General features: G+C 50.2%; 1 protein-coding gene across 1 annotated transcript; it reads right to left on the reverse strand.

Moving 5' to 3' along the window:
- Nucleotides 1-1,654: 1,654 nt before the first annotated feature.
- Nucleotides 1,655-16,202, reverse strand: FSCN3 (fascin actin-bundling protein 3). Its single transcript, XM_081211088.1, has 7 exons — nucleotides 15,913-16,202; nucleotides 11,458-12,154; nucleotides 10,791-10,909; nucleotides 10,407-10,566; nucleotides 7,999-8,169; nucleotides 6,508-6,724; nucleotides 1,655-1,793 (listed from the first exon to the last, which is right to left on the reverse strand). Exons 1-6 carry the CDS (start codon nucleotides 16,009-16,011, stop codon nucleotides 6,519-6,521), a joined length of 1,452 nt encoding a protein of 483 aa, XP_081067214.1. The 5' UTR covers nucleotides 16,012-16,202; the 3' UTR covers nucleotides 1,655-1,793; nucleotides 6,508-6,518.
- Nucleotides 16,203-16,280: the final 78 nt, after the last annotated feature.

Here is a 16,280-nt window from a genome sequence, read left to right on the forward strand (position 1 = left end):
TGTTCCCACAGTGGCCAGCAAGATGCCTCTGGGAAACCAGCGGTCAGGATCCGAGTGCAAGAGCAAGTCTCCTCTCCTGCAGTTTCCAGTGTGATAAGAATTTTAAGGTCTTGGATATATAATAAATGTACCAACCAAGCACATACATGGATCAGCACAGGAGGACCGACCTGGAACCATTTTTGATTCCCAAATGTTTTCTCTGCAAGGTCAAAGGAAAATGGAAAAGCCTCCCCACTGTCTTTTCCTTCACAAATCCTGCCTTAAGGGTATGTCTGTCTGTGTATGAATAGGGTGTGAGGCTGTGACCTGGCTCAGGAACTAAGTATTTATAATTACAAAAGACTGGCCAGGCTCCCCAGGCAATCCAATCAAGTGACCATTAAAAAGGTAACCTGGCAGATGAGATACACAAGTCACTTAGATTTCTGCTGTAGACCACCTTTTCTGTGATGTAGGCATGATGTATCTGGGGTGGTGGTCTTGGGTTACACCCCTTCTGTGATGTATGTATGATGTATGGAGGGGTGGTCTTGAGCTCCAGAGCAGGGGATTTAAAATGTCTACATAAGGCCTTGTGCTCCATTGTTCTGGGTTCCTCCTCCCTCCTGCGTGTGGTGAGTGAGGATCCTGTTGCAACAGATCAATAAAGATCAGGCTTACGAGCTGCTTTGCTTCTCAATATTCTCTGCTTGGCCTCTGCTGTGTTTTCTTACCAACAGGAAACCTACGTAAGGACTCTATATGGGCTCTTGGATACCCCATAAGGGGAAAAGGGCAATTTTTGTTTACAACACCAGGAACTGGGATTCAGAACCATGGCTGCCTCTGACTGGGGAGGCAGGGCAGAGCCATCCTGGCTGGTAGCAATCCATACCCCTTTGCTCCTCCGTGGATTTCCCCAATCCCCTTTTATAGCCACCCAAGTTGGTGCCCATGCCTGTCTCCAGTGGGAGGGAGTTCCATAGCTCAGCTGCCTCCTTCCCATGGAGTTTTTGGGAAAGGGCCACTGGGCGAGGGGAGGAGAAGAGGCTGGGCTGGGTGCCCTTCTCCCCCACCCCCCAGCATGGTCCGGCACTGGGGGCGGATAGCAGGTGGGGGCATGGCTGACGCGCGTCCCAGGAGCATGGCATGTTGCCTGTGGGGGCGTGACGCCCAGCATGGTGGGGGGGTATGCAGCATGTGTTCAGGGTGCGGCCGCAATGGTACCCCCTCCCTGATGGTGCGCCCCACTGTTCCTCCACCAGTGTCCCCACCCCAAGTCGGTGGTGGAGGGGCTGGTAGTTGTAACTACTTCATGAAGTGGGACATTCGCTCTGCACATGCCCTGGGGTACCTCTGCTGGGCGGTGTTGCATCTGGGCTCAGGGATCTGTCCTTGGTCCAAATAAATCCTGCGGGCACCCGCCTGCCCACCCTTCTTCCCCGCTGCCTGACCCTCTGGACCCCCCCCCCATTGAAAGAGACAGAAGCCAGGGTCCTTTAGCTTTTTGCTCCTTTTCAGAAGACACCTGAATGGTCCTGCAAGGGGAAGGAGCCACACCCCAGCCCCCAATCCTCCTCTGGGGGCATCTGCCCCTTCACCTCAATGGGGGAGAATGGCAGCAGGTGAGACCCCCTTTATGGGTGGGAGGGAAGAGCCCCCCTCCTTTTCCACTGCTGCTGCTGCTCCTTCCAAGCCTTTTGCTGATGCGTCCGGATGAGGCCGTGGAGAGAAGGCCAAGGCATTCGGACATCTTGGGCGGCCCAACAAGGACTCTGCTGGGTTTCCGTGTCCTCCTCTCCTGCAGACACCTGTGAACAATGACCTCCTGGTTAGCCTTCCCCGAGTCACTGGGGTCTAGAACCCTGCCTGGTTTAGTTCATAAAACCATAGACTCAGATTGGGATGGGACCCCGAGGCTCCCAGCCCCCAGCAATTCATTTGTTTCACAAAATTTAAACACTGCTTGAATGTAAAACAAACACCCACCCCTCAAAGCGGCTTACGAAAAAGGATAAAACAATATTGTCAGTAAGCGCAACTCTTCAATAGACTTGCAGGATGAATCCAGCAATAAACTAAAAACAGATGAAGAAACACGTCCACATTCCACAGGCCTGGTTAGAAATGTGTTTAGCAGGTGCCAGGAAAAACGCAGTTGAAGGTGCCTTCTCGATATCACTAGGCAGGGAGTTCCAAAGTGCTGCCACACAAAATGATGTGAGTTCTTACCAATGAGAAATGGGTATTATGTGTCCAGTTCCATCTGAAGGCAGCCCGGCTTAGGGAAGTTTTTAATGTTTAATGCTGTATTGTGTTTTTAATTTTTGGTTGGGAGCTGCCCAGAGTGGCTGGGGAAACCCAGCCAAATGGGCAGGGTATAAATAAACTTCTTCTTATTCCTCTTCTTCTTCTTCCCCCCAATCAATGGGGGGTCAAGTGGGGCCAGGCCACCTTGCAGAGAAACTGGTCCCAAGTTTTTCTGGGCTTTATTGTACAGTGGAATCTCAGTTTTCAAGCGTCTCTGAAGCCAACCATTTCAGTTTTCGAATGCTGAAAACCTGAAAGTAAGTAATTGCTCCCTTTACAAATGTGCCTCAGAAGTCTAACTGCTTCCGCTGCGTGTTTTTTCAGTTTTCACCATTGAAATTGACACTCTCCCTTTGCGCCTCAGTTTTCAAATGTTTTGGAAGCTGAACAGCCTTCCAGAACAGATTACGTTTGAAAACAGAGGTTCCACTGTATAGCATAGCAAAATACTAATACTAATGATACTGATAATACAATGTGTATACAGTGGTAGCTCCAGTTGCAAACAGGATCCGTTCCTGAAGCGCCATATCTGTGCATGTGCGCGGTGTGTTTTGCCGCTTGTGTGCATGCGCGAGTGGCGAAACCCGGAAGTAACCCTCTCTGGTACCTCCGTGTCACTGCGGGATGCAACCTGAAAAAACGTAACATGAAGCGGACGTAACATGAGGTGTGACTGTAATACTATTCTAGATTTAAGATGGGGAGCCCCCCCTAAAAAAAACCCTTAGAAATGAATAAATGCTAGGATCAAAGCACAAGCTACAGGGTGATTCCTGTGGCTGAGCTTTGGCCATCAAGGAACACGAAAGAGCAGGTGAGGGACATTAAGAATGCCCTGAGGTGTGGACAGAGATAGGGGTCTGAAAGGCTGTCAGGGTAACTGAGTGCTGAAGGTGACAGCAAAAGGGGGTCAGGCAGAAGGGGTTGCTGGGAAGAAGAAGAAGAGAGCTTGAGAGCAGTACATGTGAAAAGGATCTAGGAGTCTTGGTTGACCACAAACTTGACATGAGCCAACAGTGTGACGCGGCAGCCAAAAAAGCCAATGCAATTCTGGGCCTCATCAATAGGAGTATAGCATCTAGATCAAGGGAAGTAATAGTGCCACTGTATTCTGCTCTGGTCAGACCTCAGCTGGAGTACTGTGTCCAGTTCTGGGCACCACAGTTCAAGAAGGACACTGACAAACTGGAATGTGTCCAGAGGAGGGCAACCAAAATGGTCAAAGGCCTGGAAACGATGCCTTATGAGGAACGGCTAAGGGAGCTGGGCATGTTTAGCCTGGAGAAGAGGAGGTTAAGGGGTGATATGATAGCCATGTTCAAATATATAAAAGGATGTCACATAGAGGAGGGAGAAAGGTTGTTTTCTGCTGCTCCAGAGAAGCGGACACGGAGCAATGGATCCAAACTACAAGAAAGAAGATTCCACCTAAACATTAGGAAGAACTTCCTGACAGTAAGAGCTGTTTGACAGTGGAATTTGCTGCCAAGGAGTGTGGTGGAGTCTCCTCCTTTGGAGGTCTTTAAGCAGAGGCTTGACAACCATATGTCAGGAGTGCTCTGATGGTGTTTCCTGCTTGGCAGGGGGTTGGACTCGATGGCCCTTGTGGTCTCTTCCAACTCTATCATTCTATGATTCTATGATTCTAAGAAGAAGAAGAAGAAGAGGAAGAAGGAAGGAGGATACGGGGGTGGCGTGGCACTGAGAGTCGATCGCTACCTCGGTGGAGCGAAGCCGCGAGCCATAACCAGAGAGCGCTGACTTCCTTCCTTGAAAATTTGGACTGAAAGAATCGCCCGTGAGTAAGACGGATTGGGACTTTATAAAAATTCTACCTTGAATTGGAGACGAGCGGGGGGTGTCTAAAAGGAAGTCCGCACCCCCCCCCTTGCAGACGATCTAAGCAATGGCGCAAGAGCTAAGCTGGAGAGCCTACCCCTGGTGGGGTGAGTTAAAAAGGACATTAACTTCCGAGATTTAACTAAGGGAAATTTTGGGCTGGAGAGTGGAGTTTTGGGAACCTTCTTTTTGCTTTAAACAACCCCCCCTCCCGGGCCCGGGAACGTCCTGCCTTGGTGCCTGTGTAAGAGCTGCGGAGTTTGACAGCTGTCAAAGCTGTCAAACGGCCGATTTAAAGTGGAAAATTTGTCATCTAAGATCCCTCTGGACTAAGACGAGCTATAATTGAGCTAAAACTGTTGGAAACAAAGAAATAATAATCAGTTAAAGGATTGTTGGTGAAAAGGCTAATAAGTAACCAGATTCCCCCTAGGGGGAATTCTGTGAAACTACAATGGATACAATGGCTGTGGAAGGAAAGTTACTGGTGGAAATCGAAAGGATGTTTCAATTGGTGGGAATCTTACAAGAACAGAGCTTGGCCATGAACAAACAACTTGAGACTATGACCTTGGGAACAGGCAACTCTGCTCTTAGTATTGAGGACCTCAATGAGAAAGAATCCACAGCTGAATGGGAAACAATACCTACAGAGCTGGAAGAGACTAAACAACAAGAAAAAGAAGAAGTAATCCTGGGAAGCAACAACCAAAAGCTGACATCTGCGGAACACAAGCAAGGAAATGCTGGGAATATATCTACTACAACTCTGCGAAAGACACAGAAGAAGAAGGAGGAGGTCCCGGGACAAAATGGAGTACAGAAAACTAAAATAAAGAAATACGATTGGGGCCTCCGTTTGGACTTTGACTGTGAAGAGATAGGCTTTGTGGAAATTCTCCAGCAGTTACTTTTGAACCTCCTTGTGGGAAGAGGATACACTTTGATGGTGAAAGAGCTTTTCCCAGACCTGACGACTGACATAAAGGACTACCAACAGGACAGGCGGAGAGGGACTGAAAGGGATTTGAAAGCCTCGGACGTGAGGAACCCAGGCTGAGAATCTCGAATCTGGACTTTTATTGGGAAGGGACAAAAACTGGGGATGGGAGGGAGGGAAGAAGAGACTCTTAAAAACTCTTAAGACTTCTAGGTTTGGTTAATATGACTCTCAATTAAGATAAAATGAAAATCGATGGAAGAGAACTTAAGTCCAACTTAGGAAAATTAATTTTTATTATAAAAAAAGGTAATAAGATGAATAAGAATGTTGAGAGGAGAAATACCAATTTGCTGATATAATCTTGAAACTGGGATGCACCAGGGGAGGTGGGGGGAAGTCAGGGAACAAGTTTATGAAACGGGGATTTGCCGATTTTATACATGTTTTTGTCTTTAGTCTTTTCTTTGTGTATGTTTTGTCTCTATAAAACCAGAAAACCAAATAAAAATTTTATAAAAAAAAAAAGAAGAAGAGGAAGAAGGAGGAGGAGCTGATATCCATAAACGCTGCTCTGCTTTGGGGAACAAGCTGTAAGATCTGGACTCCCTCCTTGCAGACTGAAGGTGTAAATAGGTGAATAAACCATGTATCTTAAAGCCACGACAGTCTGCGCTGCATCTTCTGTTCCTCCAGAGGAACACAGACCCCAGGTGGGTGCCTGGGACCCCAAGGGCTTTGCCACTGCTTGGCAGAGAGCGGAGCAGACACCTGACTTTTGTTAACAATACTAATACAGTGGTACCTCTGGTTACGTACTTAATTTGTTCCGGAGGTCCGTTCTTAACCTGAAACTGTTCTTAACCTGAAGCACCACTTTAGCTAATGGGGCCTCCTGCTGCTGCCGGGCAATTTGTGTTCTCATTCTGAAGCAAAGTTCTTAACCTGAGGTACTATTTCTGGGTTAGCGGAGTCTGTAACCTGAAGCGTCTGTAACCTGAGGTACCACTGTAGCAACACCTTGAACATGGCCCAGTAGCAAATCAGGAACCAGTTCAGATCTCGGATCTCTGTTCACTGGCGGAGGAAGGGAGGGTGCGGACCGCCCCAGGTGTCATCCCTGAGGGGGGGGGTGACATCACTGCCCCACCCCTGGCTCCACCTCTGTCTCTGTTGACACACAGTGGGTGGTCCTGGAGGCTTTGGGTGGCAGAGAGACCTCCAGGGGAGTCCTGCAAGAGGGAGGCGGAAGGGGATCTGGGAGCCAAAAACTTCACCCCCCTGAGGTGCCACAGTGGGGTCTGGGGTCTATGCTGGTGGCTGAGTCTCTCGGGTGTGGGGAGGGGCCCACAGCTCTCTGCCCTCCCATCTCTGCGGGCCCCTGCCTCTTCCACCTCCAACCCTGGCAAGGCGACTGCCCCCCTTCTTCTCACCTGCCCGAGGCCTAGAACTCCCAGAGGCACTCGCAGGTCACCTCCTCGCTGTCGGCCACCAGGCAGCCCTCCCGGTCCGCACGCAGGAAGTATCCGTTGGGTCCCAGCACCGCCAGGAGGTTGTTCCCTCGGATCTCGACGCAGAAATTCAAGGCAAACTTCCCCCAGGGGCTGAAGGTCCCTTCCGAAGTCAGGCACCAAAAGCTCTTGCCGCGGCCTGGGAAGCGAAACGGCGGCGGAAAAGTGGTGGGCGTCCAACAAAGACGGGCGTTGGGAGGTTCGGGACAGGTGAAAGAAATGGCTTTTTTTGCGCAATGCAGACTGTGGAACTCCCTGCCACAGGAGGCCACTATGGCCACCAACTGGGATGGCTCGAGAACAGAATTAGAGGAACTCACAGGGGAGAGGGCTATCAATGGCTAGTGAAGGTAAAGGACCCCTGGATGGTTAAGTCCAGTCAAGGGCGACTATGGGATTGTGGAGCTCATCTCGCTTTCAGGCCGAGGGAGCCGGCGTTTGTCCACAGACAGCTTTCCGGGTCATGTGGCCAGCAGGACTAAACCGCTTCTGGCGCAACAGGACACCGTGACAGAAACCAGAGCACACGGAAATGCCATTTACCTTCCTGCCACAGCAGTACCTATTAATCTACTTGCACCGGTGTGCTTTCGAACTGCTAGGTTGGCAGGAGCAGGGACTGAGCAATGGGAGCTCACCCCATCGCGGGGATTCGAACCACCGACCTTCTGATTGGCAAGCCCAAGAGACTCAGTGGTTTGGACCACAGCGCCACCCGTGTCCCTCAATGGCTAGTAGCCAGGAGTCAGTGCTTCGTAATACAGTGGAACCTCAGGTTAAATACGCTTCAGGTTACATATGCTTCAGGTTACAGACTCCGCTAACCCAGAAATAGTGCTTCAGGTTAAGAACTTTGCCTCATGATGAGAACAGAAATTGTGCTCCAGTGGCACGGCAGCAGCAGGAGGCCCCATGAACTAAAGTGGTGCTTCAGGTTAAGAACAGTTTCAGGTTAAGAACGTACCTCCGGAATGAATTAAGTACTTAACCCGATGTACCACTGTACACTGGTACCTCTGGATACAAACGGGATCCGTTCCGGAGCCCCGTTTGCATCCAGAAGCAAATGTAACTAGCGACGGCACGTCTGCGCATGTGCGTGTCGCTTTTTGTCGCTTCTGCGCATGACATCATTTTGAGCATCTGCGCATGCGCGAGCAGCAAAACCCGGAAGTAACGCGCTCCGTTACTTCTGGGTTGTCGTGGAGCGCAACTTGAACGCGCTCAACATGAAGCATATTCAACCCGAGGTATGACTGTAGGGGTTTCTGGAAACAGCAGGAGGGGAGAGCTGCCTTTGTGTTCAAATCCTGCTTGTGAGTCCCTCTCTGGAGCAACAGGATGCTGGACCAGACGGGCAATGGGCCTGACCCCCTGGCATGTCCCCCCCTCCTTCGCCCCCCCTTCACCTACTCTGGAAGTGGTAGATGCCCTCCTTACAGGGCAGCAGCTCGATGCAGTCGGGCTCCAGGAGGTTGCACTGCAGGGCCTCGTGGCAGGAGGAGCTCCCCACGTAGCCGTAGCAGCCGCGCAGCAGCAGGAAGGAGCGGTTGGCCAGGCGCAGGCCAAACTCCTCGTGGGGCCCTGCAATGCAGCGGGGCAGGAGGTCAGCTGGGAGCTGGCAAGGAGACGGGGTCCCTGAGGCATTGGCAGACCTTTGGTCCAGACTTTTCTTGGCAGCTGGCGAGGACGGGAGCTGCTCTCTTTCCTTTGAGGTCTAGGGGTGGAGGAGAACCCCTTTTCCAAAAGAGCCAGAAGGGGCGGGATGCGTGGGGTATTTAAAGTGTAGTCCAAACCAACAATTCAAGTTTGGCAAGATAGGAGTTGAAGCTCACAGAGCTTTCCTGCGTGTTTGCTAGAAAGAACTCTGCGAGAGATGCTCCCCGCACTGTGCCCTGGCAGGCAGAGGAGTGGCATAGCAATATATTCTCTTACCTGCCTGGGCAGACCCTTTCCCCATCTCTTCATGACATGCCAGAAAAAGGGCAACATTTGTTAAGTCGGAGCTCCAATGCTCAGGCACCGTTTTAAGGCACCTTGTAAAGTATGTCTTTACAACTGAATCGCCATTTCATTATTTTTAAAATAATATTTATTGAATTTTAAAGGGTTACAAAAAGAAAAAAATCGCCATTTCAAGTCCGCCTGTCTCTGTTAATCTCATTACTCTGCTGTATACTCTCCAACAAGTATTCTGAGTGAGTAAGTGATATTTTCAAGACTGTTAGTGTGGTGATTGTTTTAAGGGGGAATTTTGCATCCCAAAATTCATCTTTTCTATTATCTTCTTCATAAAGGCCCATGAAATATTATCAAAGGCCTTTTCAGTATCTATAAATGTTAAAGCAGCTTATTTCTCATTTCTGACCTCCAGATATTCTATCACATCTGTCAGGGGTTTAGGTGCAGAGGCACGGGCAAGGGAGGAAACAGAGAGCGAAGGGGAGGAGACAGAGGAAAGGATGAGTGATGACGACGACCCGAGATCTCCCAGTCTGTCCAGTGAATCAGAGGATTCACAGAAAGGAGCACCAGTGGCCAGGGCAAGGGGGGAGTCTAGGGAGGCACCCCAGGAAGATAGAGCCAGAGGAGACTCAGGGGGGAGCAGCTGGAGATCGGGACCAGCGTCACCGCCAGGAAGCAGGGAAGAGGAAAGGAGCCAGGAGGGAAGCGCTGGCAGCTCACCACAGGAGGGAGGGCAGGAGTCAGGAGTGGCCACACCTCCATCGGGGAGCGAGGAAACGGTTAAGAGGAAAGTGGAAGGTTGGGCGCGCGCGCCAAGTTCAAATGCAGAGGAAGGCGGCGCAGTGAGCAGCCCCGAAAGGGAACCGGGTCCTAAAGCCCGGCGCAAGGAGGCAGAAGGGTCCGGGTCAGCGTCAGAAGAATCCCGGAAGGAAGAAGCCCCGGGGGGTAGAGGGACCCAGAGGAGGACAGTCAGGAGGAAAAGGTGGAGCAAGGCTAGGATATTAAGTTGGTGCGCACGGGGTGGAGACTCAGACGGAGCCTCGCCGATCTAGCTAGTAGACGTAGAGTTGCAGACAGCAGCGTGAGAATGGAAACTGTAATTCAATAAAGACTTTTACTTAATGACCGCTGGCTCGCGTGATCCTCTGTGAGCTAGGATCTTGAAGCAGCTCTGACAACATCTGTTATATTTCTTATATTATCCTTCATCTGGCATCCTGGTAGGAAACCATCCTGATCAGGATGAACTTCTACCAAAACTCCTTTCATTCGGTCAGGCAGTATATTGGCAAATAGCTTCTAATCATTGTTTAAACCAGGGGTAGGCAACCTAAGGCTTGGGGGCCAGATGCGGCCCAATCGCCTTCTCAGTTTGGCCCGTGGACAGTCCGGGAATCAGCATGTTTTTACATGAATAGAATGTGTGCTCTTATTTAAAATGCATTTCTGGGTTATTTGTGGGGCATAGCAATTCACTCATTTTTCTTTTTCAAAATATAGTCCAGCCCGCCACATGCTCTGAGGGACGGTGGACCAGCCCACGCCTGAAAAAGGTCGCTGACCCCTGGTTTAAACGCTTCCCCTTTAAGCTGCAAAGGGATGACACAAACATGAGGAAGGATAATATCTAATAAATATATTCTCTCCTAGCATCTGTTCGCATTTCTACAGGGGTTACGTCAGTTGGGTCGCCAGGCCAGACTCCTCGCCCTCCAGCAGGGGCAGGTGAGACATCGCATAAGGTCAGGGGGTTTCCTTGGGATTCCTGGGGAGATGCTTCCTTCCCGCCCCACCTCCCCCAGCCGGAGACCCTCCTTGTTCCAGGGAGTGGCTCATCCTCTCCCCCTTCTCCTCACCTGGCTGCATGGCTCTGGCGACCACCAGGCCAACAGGGAGGGTGCCCAGGTAGCGGCCGTTGAGCGCCCTCAGGAAGATTTTCCCATAATGCCACAGGATGCTGAAATGGGTCTCAGGTTCTTTGCTACAGCCATCGGCCATCACACTCTGGAACTCCCTCTGGGGAGAGAAGACCAGGTCAGCGGGGGTGAGGAGACAAAACCAGCCACTCTGCCCCATGGGAATGAAAGTCCCTGTCCCCCGATATAGCAGGTGGTAATGCTCTTTGGGACAATAGCAATGTGGCCCCTCCACCATTTGGCTATGGGGCTGGGAACTCCACCTCCTGGCCCTCACAGGGACCCTGGACCCAGCCTTTGGGGGTGGAGGAGCCCCTAACTTACCTGTGCCAGGTACTTGTGGTTGATGTCTTTCAGCTGCACGGTTTGGGCATCAGGACTGACATGAAAGAGGAACGTGGACATGGGGGTCGCCTTTTTGGAGCCTGCGTAGACCTCCGAGTCTGAGGGGAGAGAAGAGCAGCTCAGCAGGGGCAGCACAGGGAGCTGCTGCCTTGCACTGAGTCGGCTTCATCTAGCTCAGGACACTGGCTGGCAGCATTGTCTCTCCAGGATTTTGTGGGATGTAATCCACTGGAGCAATCAAGTACAACATTCCTTGTTTCCCTAGAGTCCTGTGGAACAGCCTCCCATCAGATGTCAAGGAAATAAACAACTACCTGACTTTTAGAAGACATCTGAAGGCAGCCCTGTTTAGGGAAGTTTTTAACATTTGATGTTTTATCATGTTTTTAATATTCTGCAGAAGCTTCCAGGTTCAGTCCCCACGGCCAGGAAGGACAGGAATAGACCCTGCCTAAACCCTGGAGAGCTGTGGCTGCCAGCCAGGGTTGACAATACTGACCTAGATGGAAGCAGAGAACTGTGGCAGGGACCTCCAGGGGTCATCAAGCACACCCTCCCAAATCTGAGCTGAATCACCCCTGACATGAGTCAAAGAGGCCCTGGGCCCCCGGCCTGGCCCCTGCTGCTCCCCCCGGGGTTTACTTGCCGCAGAGGACGCCCATGTACTTCTTGGCCCTGGTTCTCAGGCTGACCCACTGTGGGCACCTCTTGATGACGAACCACTCCTCGTTGTCTTCGGGGCAGTCTCCGAGGCACAGGAGCCCCCGGCTGCCCTGCGGGTACAGGATGTGGCCCTCCCTGTCGGTCAGGAAGGCCAGGCAGCCGGGCCTCAGGTTCAGGTGGAAGGCCGTCTCGGCCGAGGGCTTCTTGGCCAGCTTCTCTAGCCGGGAGACGAACTTGTGGTTGGACGTCTCCAGGTGGCAGACGCCGCAGCGCAGCCGCAGGACGAAGCCGCACTCCTCGCAGTAAGGCACCGGCGTGTCCACCCAGACGCGGTTCAGCTCGGGGTCGGTCCGCGCGTACAGCCGGCTGCTGGGGTTGAAGAGGACCACGTGCGCGTGCATGGCCAGCTGGGGCATCCACATGTGGCGCCGCGTCAGCTCTCTGCAGACGCAGAAGACGTCCTCCCCGTCCGACTCCAGGAACTTCTTGCTCTCCAGGTGCTGGAGGCTCCAGGCCCCGCTGGAGTGCACCTCCAGCACAAACTGGCTCTGCCGCCCCGAGGCCGGGTGACTGCACCGGACGGTGCCATCCGCGTCCACCAGGAGGCAGCGCCCTTGGTGGCCCCTCAGCACGGCCACCGTCAGCTTTCCAGGCTTCGTGGTCACCTCCAGGTCCCAGGTCTGCAGGGGGCGAGAGGGGCAGGTCAGCAGGGATCCTGAAATATACCCGGAGTCGAGAGTGGATTTCATGCTCTTTGTTCAGCTCATAGTGGTGAGGAGGAATGGAAGTTCCCCCAGAATGTCTGCTTTATATACATTATTTACACAATGGGCCCCATGTGATTGGCTAATTCCGGGATTCACCTGTAGGCCAATCAGGTTGCGGATTCACTTCCAGCTGGAGCTGGATTGGGTGGCTCCTGTGGACCAATCAGACTGCTGCATTCTGGACCCTATTGTTCTAGGACCAATCAGACTGCTGCATTCTGGACCCTATTGTTCCAGGACCAATCAGACTGCTGCATTCTGGACCCTATTGTTCCAGGACCAATCAGACTGCTGCATTCTGAATCCTATTGTTCCAGGACCAATCAGACTGCTGCATTCTGGACCCTATTGTTCCAGGACCAATCAGACTGCTGCATTCTGGACCCTATTGTTCCAGGACCAATCAGACTGCTGCATTCTGGATCCTATTGTTCCAGGACCAATCAGACTGCTGCATTCTGGACCCTATTGTTCTAGGACCAATCAGACTGCTGCATTCTGGATCCTATTGTTCCAGGACCAATCAGACTGCTGCATTCTGAATCCTATTGTTCTAGGACCAATCAGACTGCTGCATTCTGGACCCTATTGTTCTAGGACCAATCAGACTGCTGCATTCTGGATCCTATTGTTCTAGGACCAATCAGACTGCTGCATTCTGGATCCTATTGTTCCAGGACCAATCAGACTGCTGCATTCTGGATCCTATTGTTCCAGGACCAATCAGACTGCTGCATTCTGGATCCTATTGTTCTAGGACCAATCAGACTGCTGCATTCTGGATCCTATTGTTCCAGGACCAATCAGACTGCTGCATTCTGGATCCTATTGTTCCAGGACCAATCAGACTGCTGCATTCTGGATCCTATTGTTCCAGGACCAATCAGACTGCTGCATTCTGGATCCTATTGTTCTAGGACCAATCAGACTGCTGCATTCTGGATCCTATTGTTCCAGGACCAATCAGACTGCTGCATTCTGGATCCTATTGTTCCAGGACCAATCAGACTGCTGCATTCTGGATCCTATTGTTCCAGGACCAATCAGACTGCTGCATTCTGGATCCTATTGTTCTAGGACCAATCAGACTGCTGCATTCTGGATCCTATTGTTCCAGGACCAATCAGACTGCTGCATTCTGGATCCTATTGTTCCAGGACCAATCAGACTGCTGCATTCTGGATCCTATTGTTCCAGGACCAATCAGACTGCTGCATTCTGGATCCTATTGTTCCAGGACCAATCAGACTGCTGCATTCTGGATCCTATTGTTCTAGGACCAATCAGACTGCTGCATTCTGGATCCTATTGTTCCAGGACCAATCAGACTGCTGCATTCTGGATCCTATTGTTCCAGGACCAATCAGACTGCTGCATTCTGGATCCTATTGTTCCAGGACCAATCAGACTGCTGCATTCTGGATCCTATTGTTCTAGGACCAATCAGACTGCTGCATTCTGGATCCTATTGTTCCAGGACCAATCAGACTGCTGCATTCTGGATCCTATTGTTCCAGGACCAATCAGACTGCTGCATTCTGGATCCTATTGTTCTAGGACCAATCAGACTGCTGCATTCTGGATCCTATTGTTCCAGGACCAATCAGACTGCTGCATTCTGGATCCTATTGTTCCAGGACCAATCAGACTGCTGCATTCTGGATCCTATTGTTCTAGGACCAATCAGACTGCTGCATTCTGGATCCTATTGTTCCAGGACCAATCAGACTGTTGCCTTTTGGATCCTATTCAACTCAGTACATAACAGATCCCAAAGAAATGTCCCTGGGTATTTCTCTGGGCTGATTTATCATATATATATATATTTTTTAAAAATTTTTATTCATTTTCCAAACAAGTTTTATACAATCAACAAATTGTTTTACACTCATGCTTCAATTTTTGACTTCCCTCAGTTTCTCTGTCAATCTTTCGAAAAAAAATCTATTTACTGACGCATTTCTAAACATGATATTGCCTTTCCCCACTCCTTTTCCTCTTACTCTCTTTTTTGCAGTATTTCTTACTATTTCACAGAGTCTCTTCAAAACCAACAAGCGTTGTCTGTACATCACATATATTTTTCAGATATTCTGTAAATTTCCCCCAGTCCTCGATAAACTTTTGGTCTGATTTATCATATTTCTGCGCCATTCGCACAAATCGCAAAGTGGCTTACAAGCAATAAATCACAAATATAACACAAATCATACAGAACAATTAACAAACCATCAGCAAAACAATCGATGGAACGCTATTAACAAAGCAACTAAAGATATAAGCTAAACAGCATCATTACAACAGAAGTCAGAAATGTTACAGCACTCATCATCCATAGAACAATATTAACAACATTAACAAAATTTAGAAAGCATCTGAAGGCAGCCCTGTTTAGGGAAGCTTTTAATGTTTGATGTTCTGTTGTGCTTTCAATTCTGTTGGGAGCTGGCCAGAGTGGCTGGGGAAACTGAGCCAGATGGGCAGTGTATAAATAATAAATTATTATTAAATTATTATTATAATTGTGGTCTGTGTGTGTGGTTTGGGAGCTGCACGGTCAGGAAAAAAACAATGCTGTCCAGGTTTGGAAAGACTGCGGAGAGGATAATTGGGTGCCCTCTTCCCAACTTGGATCAAATCTACGCTTCCAGGTGCCATAAGAAAGCTGCAGAGATAGCGCAGGATAGTGCGCACCCCGGAAATTATCTCTTTCAGCTTCTGCCTTCTGGAAGAAGATACAAGGTTATAAAGACCAGGACTAGAGCCTGAGAAACAGTTTCTATCCAAATGCGATTTTGGTTTTTAAACACAGTGTAAGGCAGTCTTTCCTGCCCACTTAGCAGTTTGAAAGCACATCAAAAGTGCAGGTAGATAAATAGGTACCACTCCGGCAGGAAGGTAAACAGCATTTCCGTGCACTGCTCTGGTTCTCCAGAAGCAGCTTAGTCCTGCTGGCCACATGACCCGGAAGCTGTACATCGGCTCCCTCGGCCAATAAAGCGAGATGAGCGCCGCAACCCCAGAGTCGGTCACGACTGGACCTAATGGTCAGGGGTCCCTTTACCTTTACTAAGGTAGTCTTTATGTGAGTATATTGTATTCAGTTATGGGATATCAGAGTTTTTAGGGGCTAACCAGGCTGGGATAGCTGGCTTGTGGGTTTTTGAATATCTGATGTAGATTTTTTCAATTTCATTGTTCTGTATGGGACAATGATAATCATCATATCGTATAAAACAGCAACTAAAAAGGAAACTAAGCACTGTTTTTTGATGGTATTAACACAGATAAGATAGATAGTCAGAAGAACCGGTCATATATGACCTTGGCAGCATAGATGGCCATTAGCAGGGGTGTCTGTCCAAACTTTTTTCAAAGAGGGCCAGATGTGATGAAGTGAACATGTGTCGGGGGCCGGCCAAAGTTGTTGACCTTTTTTTCTGAATTGAAGTTGTTGAACTTTATAAAGGATTTTACCCCCAGGAAATAAATTGCCACAGGGGCCAGATTAAACCAACCGGATTAGCCCCCCAAAACGGACTTTGGACATGCCTGACCATTGCAATTCAGTGGAAAACAGCCCCAAATCTGACACTGGCTGATAGCACTCATTCTGGAACAGAACTCAAATAGAGAAAATTAAGCATCATTTGAGGCTTCCGGGGGGATACCTGTTTCTTCCCCAGTGAGTTTCCCAAGACGCTGACGCCATCGCCATAGCATTCCCCAGTGAGATACCCGCCTGTCCAGTTGACCAACCCAATCTGCATGGCTGCACAGGAGGGGCGGAGCTACCGAGGGCATCAGCAACAGGCCGGCCCCTGCTTTGGACCTTGCGCTGCCCACCGACTGGCCGGCTGGGCCATGGGAGAGGCTTTGAGGGCGCTGGGGAGGGGGTGGGGAGAGAGGAAGAGGTTCTTCTCCCTGTGGGAGACGCTGGCTCAGGATTCCAAGGGGAGAAGCTCCATGGCAAGTCTGGCCTTTGTGACCTCAGAAAGGATGGAGGGGTCTTGGTGGACCACAGGCTGAACACGAGCCA

This window comes from Podarcis bocagei (genome assembly GCF_964188305.1).
Source record: "Podarcis bocagei genome assembly, chromosome: 10".
Classification (NCBI taxonomy): domain Eukaryota; kingdom Metazoa; phylum Chordata; class Lepidosauria; order Squamata; family Lacertidae; genus Podarcis; species Podarcis bocagei.

Coding starts and splice junctions, on each gene's coding strand:
- FSCN3 (XM_081211088.1), bottom strand. CDS start 16,011: ATGCAGATTGGGTTGGTCAACTGGACAGGCGGGTATCTCACTGGGGAA. Junction 10,910..11,457: donor GTACATGGGCGTCCTCTGCG/GCAAGTAAACCC, acceptor CTCTCCCCTCAG/ACTCGGAGGTCTACGCAGGC. Junction 6,725..7,998: donor GGGCATCTACCACTTCCAGA/GTAGGTGAAGGG, acceptor TTCGCTTCCCAG/GCCGCGGCAAGAGCTTTTGG.